The 12968-nt window shown below is 41.6% G+C and overlaps 1 protein-coding gene across 2 annotated transcripts in view; it reads left to right on the top strand.

Annotated features, from left to right (window-relative positions):
* The window catches only part of fam49a (family with sequence similarity 49 member A), a 45327-nt gene that overhangs the window by 27227 nt on the left and 5132 nt on the right, over positions 1–12968 (top strand). Inside the window, exons 3-8 of one of the 2 annotated variants that reach the window (XM_083790719.1) lie at positions 6154–6233; positions 8522–8643; positions 9430–9535; positions 9905–10041; positions 10677–10754; positions 11438–11554. In XM_083790719.1, coding sequence (XP_083646845.1) covers positions 6161–6233; positions 8522–8643; positions 9430–9535; positions 9905–10041; positions 10677–10754; positions 11438–11554 — 633 coding nt within the window. In that variant the 5' untranslated portion in view covers positions 6154–6160. Of the gene's footprint in view, positions 1–5704; positions 5785–6153; positions 6234–8521; positions 8644–9429; positions 9536–9904; positions 10042–10676; positions 10755–11437; positions 11555–12968 lie in introns of both variants that reach the window. The other variant, XM_083790720.1, reaches the window with a different exon arrangement.

The raw sequence follows: 12968 nt of genomic DNA, 5'->3' as shown, positions 1-12968 counted from the left end.
TCTCCAATAATATATTCTATTCACAATTATTGCTTGGGCTGTTTAAATTTAAATCAACATTATGATGGACAATAACCATAAAATTGCTACACTGTGGCTGCAAGTTGACAGGCCAGTTTTCGTATTTGGCAACATAATTCTAATATATTGAATGCAAACTTTCTGCATGTTATGACTAGGACATTTGGAGATGCATACATACAAATATACATGCCTTCTCTCAACTGTATAAAATATGCACCCACTGAATTCCACCATTCAATCAAAATCTCATCTGGCCGGTTTGTTCCGCTTAAAGAGAACCACTTGAGTCCCAACAGAGGTTGTTTCAAACTCCCTGGACGACAGAAAAAAAGCTGTTCATGCAACTCCACTTATTTGCAGTTATAATTGCATGGCACCCGCTTTAATTACAAAGCACACGGGGCTCACGATGGCAGCTCGGTCTCTCTCGGGCATTGTTTTTCTGCAAGACGGAGACATTTCACATGGAGGTAAACTGAGGACAAGAGGTCAGTCTAGGTCCGGGGCAGGTCAGGGTGGGGGGTGGGGGTGCTTGGGGGAGCCGGCATGTCCCGCCAGAAGCACAGGTGCATGGAGACAGCAAGCTTGGATTTCAGATCATTTAGCAATCCTGCAGGGACTTGAAGCTTCTGCAGCAGGTTTCAAAACAACACCTGGGTCAATGAATCCTTTTCCTTTTTTGTTTAGCCCAGCTTTAACCACTTGAACTCCATCGTCCATATTCTGCGTTGAACATTAGCCAAAGATTGCAGATCTACAAGCTCCCTACGCGTCGCAACGAGACACGTTGTGAGCTTGTAGATCCACAATTGTTTTAATCCACAATTTTCTTTTATCCGACGTAGACGGAGAAACTCACTTGAGTTTACTGTACTTGGACCGCTTCTTTAATTCCAAGATTATAAGGATTGTATTTATTAATCACTTATGCCCTATAAAGTTTGTATGATGAATATTGACAATGGTACACTTAAAGCACTGAGCTTGAAGATCGTCTATTTTCGAAAATGTTTGAAATTGTTTGCCTATAATAGTATGCTCAAAATAAGGACACCAGGTTGAAAGTGATTAAAACCACAAGTTGGTTGTTATGTGAACTAGCCCTTACCTGTTGTGAGATATCCCGCCATGGGTGCGTTTTCACATTTTTAATTCACTAATAAATTCATTATTAATCATTAATGTGTGAAATCGAAAAAAGGGCTTCGTTACGCCCTCCATATTATTACGGTCAATGCCTGTGTGAAAAGTGGGAGTGATTGGTGCAGGCAGTGAGTTGATACGGCAGTCACAGTGACACACAGACATTCAGACATTCAGACATTGTCAGAATTATAGTATGCTTATAGTATGATGATTGTGACATGCAGCAGGCCTGAAATCAGCATTAGAAATGGCGTGTAAGAGGAATACATACAGACCTTTGATTATGATGCATTCACAGTGGCATGTTTTATCCAAGTAGTATGGAAAAAACAATGCCTGGATTGTTAGAAAGTCTTCCTACTTACAAAATCTGTCCACCATAATTCTGAACCTTATGACATCACCCTCCACTCCTCATTCCCAATTCCTGATCCTTGTATATGGCCGCTCCTGGTTTTCATGTTCCCCTCAATGCCCTGAATATAATGCATGATATTATGTACTTGTAGTTTGTTTGGTTTGGAGGCCCGCCTGGGAAAGCATGTTTTTGTTTCCTCACTCACTCTTTTTTTCTTTTTTCTTTTTAAATCTCTGACTCGGCTTCACGAGAGACAGGAAATAGTAACGTAAGCTCAAGCTGAGCCCCCAAAACAAGGAGTGGACTCTGACATCACTGGATTCTGTCTGCAGAAGTGTCATATACTGCTCGGAATGAAACGAGCTCAGATTAGACTAGGGGTTAATCGCCAGTTAATCAAACTAATAAATGTATTCACTTATACCAGGGTTTTTCAACTGATTTGGACCCACAGACCACCATTCTTCTGACTAAGAGCAACCTGGGGACCACCACTATTGTGTCAGGTGGGCTGACCACCCGTCCCGCATCTCTTGGGACAGTCACGAAATAGCACATTTCGCTCATTTCAAGTCATCCCCCAAATCAAAAGATATGGGAAAACAATTGAGCATGTGATACCATAATCACAATAATCTTTAATCATATTCGAGGTGAAAGACTCCAGACTCTCAGAGGGCAGGTGTGTGTGAGAGTGTGTCTGTATTCAGCTGTGATGCTCGTTATCATCGAGGCAATTATATTTGTGCACTGCACTGTCAAATGGCCTACATCTGGCTTTTGTTCAAGCTGTTGTTGACCATTGTTGATAATTGAGATTTTTGGTTTTTGTTTGTTTTGTTTTTTTCACCTGGGTCCGCGGACCACCGGTTGAAAACCCATGACTTATACCCCAGCATGTGTAATAGTCACATTTTGGTGTGGGAGACCTTAATTTAACTCCTGGGTGTACAAATGCGGTTACTTTTGTATTTGGTTGACAAACAAATGTGGTTACATTGTAGTGTAAAACCGAGTGTACAAATGTGGTTAGGGTTGACAAATGCAGTTAAATGTCTACACTCACAAATGGATAAATCAAAACTACAAATTTTACTGTCTACCGTTGCATAATGCATTGCATACAGTACATTCTGTAGAGATACAGAGGCTCCTGCAATGGCCTGATTTCCGCCTGGAGATCAATAAACATTTTATCTTATCTTACTCAGCAGGCGGGGAGGGGTGGGGTGGGGTGGGGTGGAGAGGTCGGCACAGTCTAGTATAATATCATTCATTACTAGTATCTGTTTCAATACAGTATATGTGTCACTTGATCTTAATGCTCAGTCTTGAAGCTCACTTTTTCTTATTTTTGCCTTGCCAAGAACAAGACCACACTGGGGGTGTGGATGAGTTAGTGTTAACATGTGCATCGTTTATATCTCTTATAGAGGTACGTATATTGGCGGTTTCAATCTCAAACGGTACCTGAAGTTAACATCTTAGCTTGGCAGATGCCCAAGACAAATTAGATTAAAACACGATTGTAGAGAAACACTGGCCTACTGTGTATATATATATATATATATAGCCGTGGGTGTTATGTTTAACAATAATTGAGCTTGTAGTCGACTGCAGGCTGCAGCACATGCCCCGACATGGCCACACTGGTGACTGTGTAACTGCCTTGGTATTGGTAATGTGGACCATGTGAACGCGTTATGGTACAACACTACCCCCTTGTGGTGAAATAAAATACTTAGAAAGATGCTGAATGGTTGGTGATAAAAGTGTGTATTTTGGGTCAGTGACCTGTTTGTGAGCTTGTATATCAGCAATTTTCGGCATACAGCAGTCCATAAATTTGGCATAATAAGACCACCTTTGATGATAAGGGCGTGATAAAACCTGATGATTAGGGTAAAGAAGTGGCAGTGATCATGGGGCGATCATCATGTGTACACAGCACACAGTCTCTCTTTTGTTGTGACTTCAGAGCCTGACCGAAGTTAGTAGGAGAGAGGTTCGCTGTAGGTGCAGGCGTGTGTTTGTGGGTCTGGACTCTGTATCAGGCATGCTCTTTTACCCTGTAAAGCTCCCAACAACTTAACCATGTGAACCCCAGCAACCATATTCTGGGGTCAACATTAAATAAATATAGCTACAAGATACAAGATCTATTTGTAGATTTTTAGCGAAGAGATTTGATGTAGACTGAAAATAATTAAATAAAGAAGAATTAACGGACAGTACAGAGCCAACTCGGGTCCATTTCACTAAGTCTAGTCAAGAGTATCACAGAATCTGGAAAAATCGTATGTGCGTGTGTGCAAACCTCTCTAAATTAAAAGTAAAATATAGATAGATATTTTGTAAACTGAAATATATATATATATAAATACTTAAATCATATTCGTTTAAAGGTATATTCAGTGATTTCACTCAAAAAACCTTAGGTTTCGTTTTTGGCTGTGGGACCCAGCCTTTCGTCCAATCAGGATAGAGAGTCAAAAACGAAACCTAAGGTTTTTTGACCCCCAGGGGTTAACTGGGGACAGGGAGGAACTCCTTATATGGCCAGCACACTCTATAGTAGGGAGGATTATCACAACAAAACAAAAAAATAAGTGATATTTGAATTAAGTGAAATCACTGAATATACCTTTAGGTTTTTAGTTCTACCCATGAATATGAACTGGGGTCACTATACGGGGGTATACATTTTCTAATAGTTAACTGAAAAAGTTAAATTTATTTATTTTTAAGTCCAATGGAGCTCCGATCAGGCAGTAACCTTGCCCAAAATTGCAATAAGTCATTCTTAGATGACATCACAGGCTGGCCACATGAAGTCATTCTTAGATGACATCACAGGCTGGCCACATGAAGTCATTCTTAGATGACATCACAGGCTGGCCACATGAAGTCACTCTTAGATGACCTCACAGGCTGGCCACATGAAGTCACTCTTAGATGACCTCACAGGCTGGCCACATGAAGTACCAGATCCACATTGATTCCTTGCTGTTCCCATGAAGATCCCCAAATCCACATGATTGGATAAGGCCCTGTGCCCCTGGCCCAGTAGTAGCTCTGTGATTGGATAAAGTAGCCGGGCTAGGCCTTGGGCCCCGGGCCCAGTAGTAGCTCTGTGATTGGATAAAGTAGCCGGGCTAGGCTCTGGGCCCCTGGCCCAGTAGTAGCTCTGTGACATAGACGAATGAGGTAAGTTAGTCGTCTACTATAACCACGGCCTGTGATCACGTAATGTTGGAACTCCTGCTGTTATTACGGAGTCCTAGCTGACCACCCTCCATGCATCAGGAGCTTGGCTTTCCTCTGGGAACTGCTACTTACTTCCAGCATGTTGCCTCCCGTGAAATCTTTATGGAGAGTCTTAACTGGCGTTCAGGACTTAATTACCCCTTTCTTCACGTTTAACAAGGCCTGGATCTGAGAGGCACCGAGTTTATTTAGAACTGTATTTGTCGGATTGCTACAGAGGAAAGGAGAAGGCTAGCCCTCTGTGTGTGTGTGTGTGTGTGTGTGTGTGTGTGTGTGTGTGTGTGTGTGTGTGTGTGTGCGTGTGTGTGGGGATGCGCGTGTGTGTGGATGCGCAACTTATGATGCGACACTTGGTGAAAAAACGCTATTTCCGTGCTCGGACGAACAGACACACATTGCCATGCTCGGACAAACAGATACACATACATACAGACACACATTGTTGCATATAATATTGTTGCGCTAGCACCACTCAAAAATAGATACATGAAAAGATGACACCAGTAGTAACTAATTGAAACAACCTCTGCTGGGAATGGGCTGATGACATTGAATATGTACTCCTGTGTGATGGGTGATGATAGTATAGACCACTGGTTCTCAACCTTTTCGGGCTGTGACCCTCCAAAACAATCATATTTGAACTGGGGAACCCCCAAAATAATCATATTTGATCATATTTGAACTGGGATCGACCCACAAAAATTATCATATTGTGGTTAAAAAACTAGGGAACTAGGGACCCCCACCATGACAAGCACTTGGGAATGTAGGAGTTGTGGCATTATATTTAGTTTGACGCAGTTCCACAGATAAATATTGAATATTGAAAATCTTGCCTTGTTTTAAATAAATAATAATAATAATGTATTCATGCCTGTTCTTGTACTATTGTATTTTGCTCATTAGGTTTGCTGGAATGGGTAACCTGCTAAAGGTCCTAACAAGGGATATAGAGAACTATCCACACTTTTTCCTGGACTTTGAAAGTAAGTCTGGCAGCCGAGCAGAGGAGGAAAAGAGAAGGATGGAAAGAGAGAGGTGGAGAAGGTGGAAGGCTCTCTCAGCTTTCTCCCCTATTATTACTACTATATTTATTTTCTTTCTAAATCAGCAGGTGGTTTTATGTTTGCAGACCGAGCACTCTGGACGTGGAAGCTGTGATTGGGGTTCTGCTTCCTCTCTATTCCTCCCGTTCCCCTTTTCCCTTTCTCCTCCTCTCTCTTGTGACCTCACGCTCCTTTGGCTGTCAGATTTGGCGTTCCTTCCTGCCCTGTACTGAAAAACTTTTGGGTCGCTGTTTTTAACACCACATATTATTTCTCTCTTTTCTCTCTCCCCCTTTATCTTTGTTACAGAAACCAAATGGGGAATCTGTTAAAAGTGCTCACTTGCACAGAACTTGAACAGGGGCCAAACTTTTTCCTTGACTTTGAAAGTGAGCACAGCTTATGCATGCCCCTCCAGCCTGGCTTCTCTGCTTCCTGCGTTCTTCTTCTTTCCACCAACCCGCCCGCCATTTATTTAAATATCTCTTTTTAGAACCCAGGGTCAATGGTCACTCTATCCAGCCAACCTTCCATCTTAAGTTAAAATGTCTCATACTGGCTCTGACAGCTGTTTTTATAGTTCACACTATGAACAGTGCACTGTAAAATACCCAGTTTAAGTTACAGTCTGTAACTTTTATGTTCTACCCCGGACCCCCAAACCCCCCTCCTCAAGTCTAAACTGTTAACTGCTGAAACATAGTTTGGGCAGAGGATATGCTACTCTTTGATCTTTGTAGAATACCTCCTTGTCAACCAGCAGTGGTTCTACCTGACCAGTAAATATCTCAATATAAGTCATCCCTTATGCTTACGGGTCAATTTGGTTATATTTGTAATGTATACTCTCAATAGTTTTACAGATGGATGGATGGATTTGACTGTATATGATTCTGGAACTGGCATCTCAATATGAGCTGACCCCTGACCTTTGCTGTGTGCCACTACTAACTCCCATGCATGCGTCAACATGTGTTCTAATAACAGAAGAATGCCTTTGCTATCATCTACCAGCATGTTCATTGTTTGTCATTATATCTTTGCTTTTACCTATTTTCATCTACCAGCATGTTCATTGTTTGTCATTATATCCTTGCTTTTACCTATTTTCATCTACCAGCATGTTCATTGTTTGTCATTATATCCTTGCTTTTACCTATTTTCCTGGGTAGTAGTGTTGCCTATATTCAGAAGTAAAATTCTAATAATGATCATTTAACCCATTTAGGCCTGACCTCAAAATTTAAAAAGATTCTTCTAAATCCTCCAGTTTTCTGAAATAAATATTTTCACTATTTTTCAATAGCTAAATTATAACAATGTTTAAAACACCAAAAGGGGTTCCCGCCCAAAGTGGGTTGTCCAACTACTAACATAGTCACAGAAAACCATTCAGCCGTATTTCATGTTGCATGCCCTTTTGCCATACTAGTCTAATGTACATCCATTGTTTATATTGATAATATTTAACCATGAATGTTATTTTTGTTTAATAATATAACATTACTTCCTGTAATATTCTCCTTACACAGGCCTAGACAAAATCAACCAAACTTTTAACATCAAATCTACTTTGGCCTTTTTTCATAAATATTTTGTACAGGAAAAATAAAACTGCTTCCACTTCCTTCGGTGGCATTTTTAACTTCTCTCACAAATGATGCCAAGCACAACATGTGTTTACTCAGCATGGAGGAAGCGACTACAATGGAATGGTTTTGAAATGCTAAACAGACTGCAGACACACATTGTAAATATCAGATAATGCCCTAGTATATGCAGACTATAATGTAAATAAGAGCTTGTCTTAGAATATGTTCTGAGCTGGTCGATGGGCTCTTTTTGTCACATGACATCGGCGCGCAATGCAGTATAAATCTAGCATTGTGATGCCTTCAGAATGACAATACATTTTGTTTAATTTTGCCCAGTTAACTGTCCTCAAGGATTTAGTTAAAGCTAGTTTATAAAGTAGCTCTAGACCATCCAAAACCTGCTGAGACACTATGCTATGATGATACATTTTCATTGTACCGTTGAACATTCTAAGGGAAAATGTCTCTCCTCGCTTGCACTGAATGTTTTTGGGTGTATGTGTGACATGCTTCCATATAGAATTGTATGAATAATGTGATTGACATTTTGTGTGGGAGAATTGCTTCCCTGCGTACATGTTTGTAGAGTTTTGTTCAAGCCAACTTTAATCAAAACGAATTAAGCCATTTCACATTAGAGCGCTCAAGATGTGTTGTGTCTGAAAATGTGCCAGTTGAATTAAAAATAATTTTGAATCTGCTTTGACGCACAGACTACAGAGATATCGCGTCATAATGTGAAAAAGCTTGAATAAAATTCCATGTAGCGGTGTACAATGACTATATTATTTATTCTTGACTGTTAGATTAGCTAACGTGTGTGTGTGCCCGTGCACGTAGCCCTTGGTTTATTTGATGTGTGTGTGTGTGTGTGTGTGTGTGTGTGTCCGTGCACATGGCCCTTGGTTTATTTGTTGGTGGTGTGTGTGTGTGTGTGTCCGTGCACGTGGCCCTTGGTTTATTTGTTGGGGGTTTGTGTGTGTGTCCGTGCACGTGGCCCTTGGTTCATTTGTTGGTGGTGTGTGTGTGTGTGTCCGTGCACGTGGCCCTTGGTTCATTTGTTGGATGTGTGTGTGTGTTAGATGCACAGCCGACAGAGGGAGAACGTGAGGTGTGGAACCAGGTGAACTCAGTCCTTCAGGACGCTGAGAACATCCTGCTACTCTTGCAGGCATACAAGGGAGCAGGGCAGGAGATCAGAGATGTAAGGAGAACACGCACACACACACCCCCCCCCCCCCCCCCCCCCACTCTCTGACAACCTCACAAACACACACAGACGCATATTCAGAATTTCAGATACAGAGATACTACAGAGGGAACATACTACATACTAGGGGTGTCACAAACAATCGTTTCGAATTAGAATCGCGATTCCCATTATGAACAATTCAAAATCAATGCATAATTTCAAATATTTTTTATCACCCAGTACCACCCAATAAATATTTTTTCTGCTTACAGTTACAGTTTTCACTACATGGTGTTTGTGATATGAAATGTAAGCGTACCCTAATCACAGTAAACATGTCTTCAGTCATTTTCAAGTTACTGTAGGCGGTACTAGTCACTTCAGATCAGCACAGCTGTATTGTATTGTAGTATTGAATCGAGAATCATTTTGAATAGACAAACATTTTGAATCTGGAAAAAAATGCTTTAGAATTACATTTTGAATCGAATCGTGACCCCAAGAATCGGAATCGAAACGAATCGTGGGACACCCAAAGATTCACAGCCCTAATACATACATACATACAAACAAACAGGGATGTGCATTTGGGCTTTTCTTTTTTTGTAAATGTGTACAAGTGGAGTGCTCCATGGTTAAATGTACTGTGATGTCATTTTTATACAAATTTACATTGCGTGAGCAAAGCTGATACAGCTGGAACTCAAGTCCGTTTCACTGAGACTACAGTGTTTAAGTGTTTAAATGATGTTGAATTATGATTGTGATGTCTGTCTGTCTGTGTGTACGTCCATCCAGGCTATACAGAACCCCAGTGACCTGCTGCTGCAGGAGAGGGCCTGGAACTCTGTCTGCCCGCTGGTCATCAGACTCAAGAAGTTCTACAGCTTCTCACTACGATTAGGTACTGTGTTTAACAGCACCGTGTCGTGTTGAGCTTGTAGATCAACTCATTTTGGCAAACAGATTTTGTGTAAAGGGCGAAAAAAAGATCAGAGTACATACTGTAGCCGACCAAAGTATTATTTTTTTACCAAGTATAGAGGGTTTTAGGGGTTAAAGCATCTGCATTTCCAGTGACAATTAGGTGCATAGTTGAGACGCTGGATCCCTAAACCACAGCACTCCTGCGTGGATGCAGCCGTAGGAACTTATCGGCACCAATCGAAGCGCAGCACTGGCCGACGTGTACGAAATTCTCGGGCAAAAACTACCCGATCGCAGCTATTTCTCACTACTTTGCCTTTTTGTCTCCCCATCCTCCGATCTGTAGAGGAGGCCCTGCAGAGCTTGTTGGAATGCCTGACATGTGCGCCCTACACGCCCACGCAGCACCTGGAGAAGGAGCAGGCGCTGGCCAAACAGTTTGCAGAGATCCTCCACTTCACGCTGCGCTTCGACGAGCTCAAGGTCTGCTGGACATGCTGCGGGACAGCATACTTGCTAGACATTTTGATCAAAACCTTTATTTGTTTTTGAGGTTTACCCTCTTTTGCAATTCTGTCGAGATTAAACAACAATTAGGACAGGATAGGAGAAACAACAAAATAAAACCATAATAAGTTCAAAATAATGTCATAGTGAGATAGGGAGATTTAAGAGCAGGTTATCAAATTGTTCGTATGGTATTGGGGTATTATTTTTTTAGCGTGATTTGTAGATTGTTCCATGAAATAGGAGCATCATAGTGGAAAGCAGTTTTTCCCAATTCAGACATTCTACAGTGAGACTACAGTGTAGTCAAGTGTAAGCCAGTAGCTTAAGTGGGTCCGGTACAAGTACAAGTATTCTCGCACTCATTCATTCTCTCTGAACACACACACACACACACACACACTAGAAACTTTTAGTATCAGTATTTATATTTTATATTTAGTTTCAGTTTACAAAATATCTATATTTTTATTCGAGATGCCGGCGTTTGTTGTGTACACACACGCACACACACAAAATATGCTTTAAAATGCCTACCGGTAAACATGGGGATATACTCTATAATGTAATGAAGCACCTGTCCTGTTAATAATTTTCTCATCTCACTTCAGATGAGAATTCCTGCCATCCAGAACGATTTCAGCTACTACAGAAGAACTATCAGTCGAAACCGCATCAATAACATGAACGTGAGTTGTCAATTAAGTTATATCTTTAAGTCTGTTTGGATCCTTAATTCATTGTCTGCCTTCAAAGTGACAACTGCTTCCTTCCCCACACCCACAATCAGAAGCTAGATCTAAGTTATGTCTTCCTTTTGATATTTATGTTGGTTTCTGTACTCAAAATCAGGAAGGAACCTAAGAATAGACAGTAATACATGTCTTTTAACCCATTTTAGGCGGGAACCCCTTTTGGTGTTAGCATTAGCTATTTAAAAATAGCAGATCTACAAGCTCATAGCGCCACCGTGTGGCGCGCTACGAGCTTGTAGGTCTGCTATTTTTTGAAAAATCGAAGAACGACTCGCATAGAAACAACTGTCATTTTCAAACAGACATTTTTAGAATCTGATCCCAGGTCAGAATGGGTCAATAGTCTTGCATAGCCAGTTGATCGAGCTCTCTGTCTACTGATGATTAGATGTCTAGCGACATCTAATGAAGTTCAATGTAGGAGCTAGAACTGGGTGGAAACTGGTCAGTCAGATAGCAGTGGTTTTGCCTGCCTTATCTTTGTCACTACGTGACAATAGTTTTCACTTTCACAATAGTGTTCAAGGTGAAGATGGCAGTTTGCCAATAAAGCAGTTGTCAAATGAATTAAAAGTTGTCTGCTTTTGGAGTAACATTGTGTTCTGCTGTGTCTGTAGTTGGACATTGAGAGTGAGGTCAACAACGAGATGGCCAATAGGATGTCCCTGTTCTACGCAGAGGCCACGCCCATGCTGAAAACACTCAGCAATGCAACCACAAACTTTGTGACAGAGGTGAGAGTGATGCTATTGTCGTCACCTTGTATAACATCTTCCTCTTCTTAGCGAGTTTAGACTTTAGACTTCATGGTATATGGCAGTGGTTCATAAACATTTTCATGTCATGGACCCATTATTATGTATTAATCTGTGGAGCCCTATTTGAAAAGATTTTGTGCCAAGGACTCCCATAAAAGAAGATTTTTATCGTTGGATTAGATTTAGTACAGGATTCTACAGCTGTCTATACCAGCCAGAGACGAAATGTTTTTATAATCGTCATGGGGGCCCACCCTCTCCCGCCCGCCCTCTCCCCCCACTTATACAGTCCCCCAATTTTTTTTTTTTTTTGTTTCACACTAAACCCAAGCGGTTTAGGTTCTAAACACTAATTTGTAACACTTTTTAAAGGTGTCAGTGTTTCGATTATAAACAGAAGAGCATGTTTAAATGCCATAATTGCACTGAGTCATCTGGCTAGTGCTACTCCTTCTCATTGTGAACAAGTAGCCTATTGCTGAGTACAGACTACAGTACTATGCATACCCTACCTGGCAGGTGAAAACAAGCCACCAGATTAGCATTTAAATGCCTGATCTGCATGTGTACAATAGGACAGGCAACGCGTCCCCCTCCCCCCACCACCCCCCTGCCCCCGGGCCAGGACAAAAAAGTTGTTAAGGTGCGTTCAGACTTGGATGGTTAGAGCGGCGCCATTACATACAAAGTCAATGCAAAGACGAGAATTGCGCAAACGGTCGCGGCGCAACCTGGCGCGGTACAAACGGGACGGACTGAGGCGAATATATTCCATAGAGTAATGATATATTCAGGTCTCGAGCCCCGCCGCCCCCACAGAGTCTCGTCACTGATACCAGCGGCCTGCAAGTAAGTTTGGCCTCGGGCCATTGGATGACCTCCCAGAACATCATCAAAATCAAATTTATATACTTACACCGCCTTCTATAAAAGTTTTAGTATTGCTGCATACCGATTAGAACTGCGTGTGTAATCACATTTTACAGGTGCAGATAGAGGATAGAGTTGCTTGTGTAAACATTTTTGGCAGGCCGCGTCCTTGAATGTCTTGGAGAACATTTAGTGAAGTTTTAAAAGTTAGAAGATGTCGCTTGGGTGTCACAGTGGTAAAGTGCCTGCCCTCCACCACGGAGGTTGTAGGTTTGAATCCACCATGGTCCATCCGGCTTTGTCGAGCGTCTACACGAACACAATTGGTTCGGGGGAGGGAAGCGTGGGGAGGGTGATAATATTACAGCACATAAGTAAAACTTCGGGCTTGTATTCAAGCTCATTTATACTCCCCTGGCCCAGGAGTCTTGGTCCCCTCCTCTTTTCCCTAACACACAGCAACGCATTGTGAGCTTTTAGAATTTAGATCGTCTATTTTGACTATTATTATCTACTTATT

Source organism: Protomyctophum parallelum (assembly GCF_964188405.1).
Source record: "Protomyctophum parallelum genome assembly, chromosome: 19".
Classification (NCBI taxonomy): domain Eukaryota; kingdom Metazoa; phylum Chordata; class Actinopteri; order Myctophiformes; family Myctophidae; genus Protomyctophum; species Protomyctophum parallelum.
This window is presented reverse-complemented; position numbering and strand designations above follow the sequence as displayed.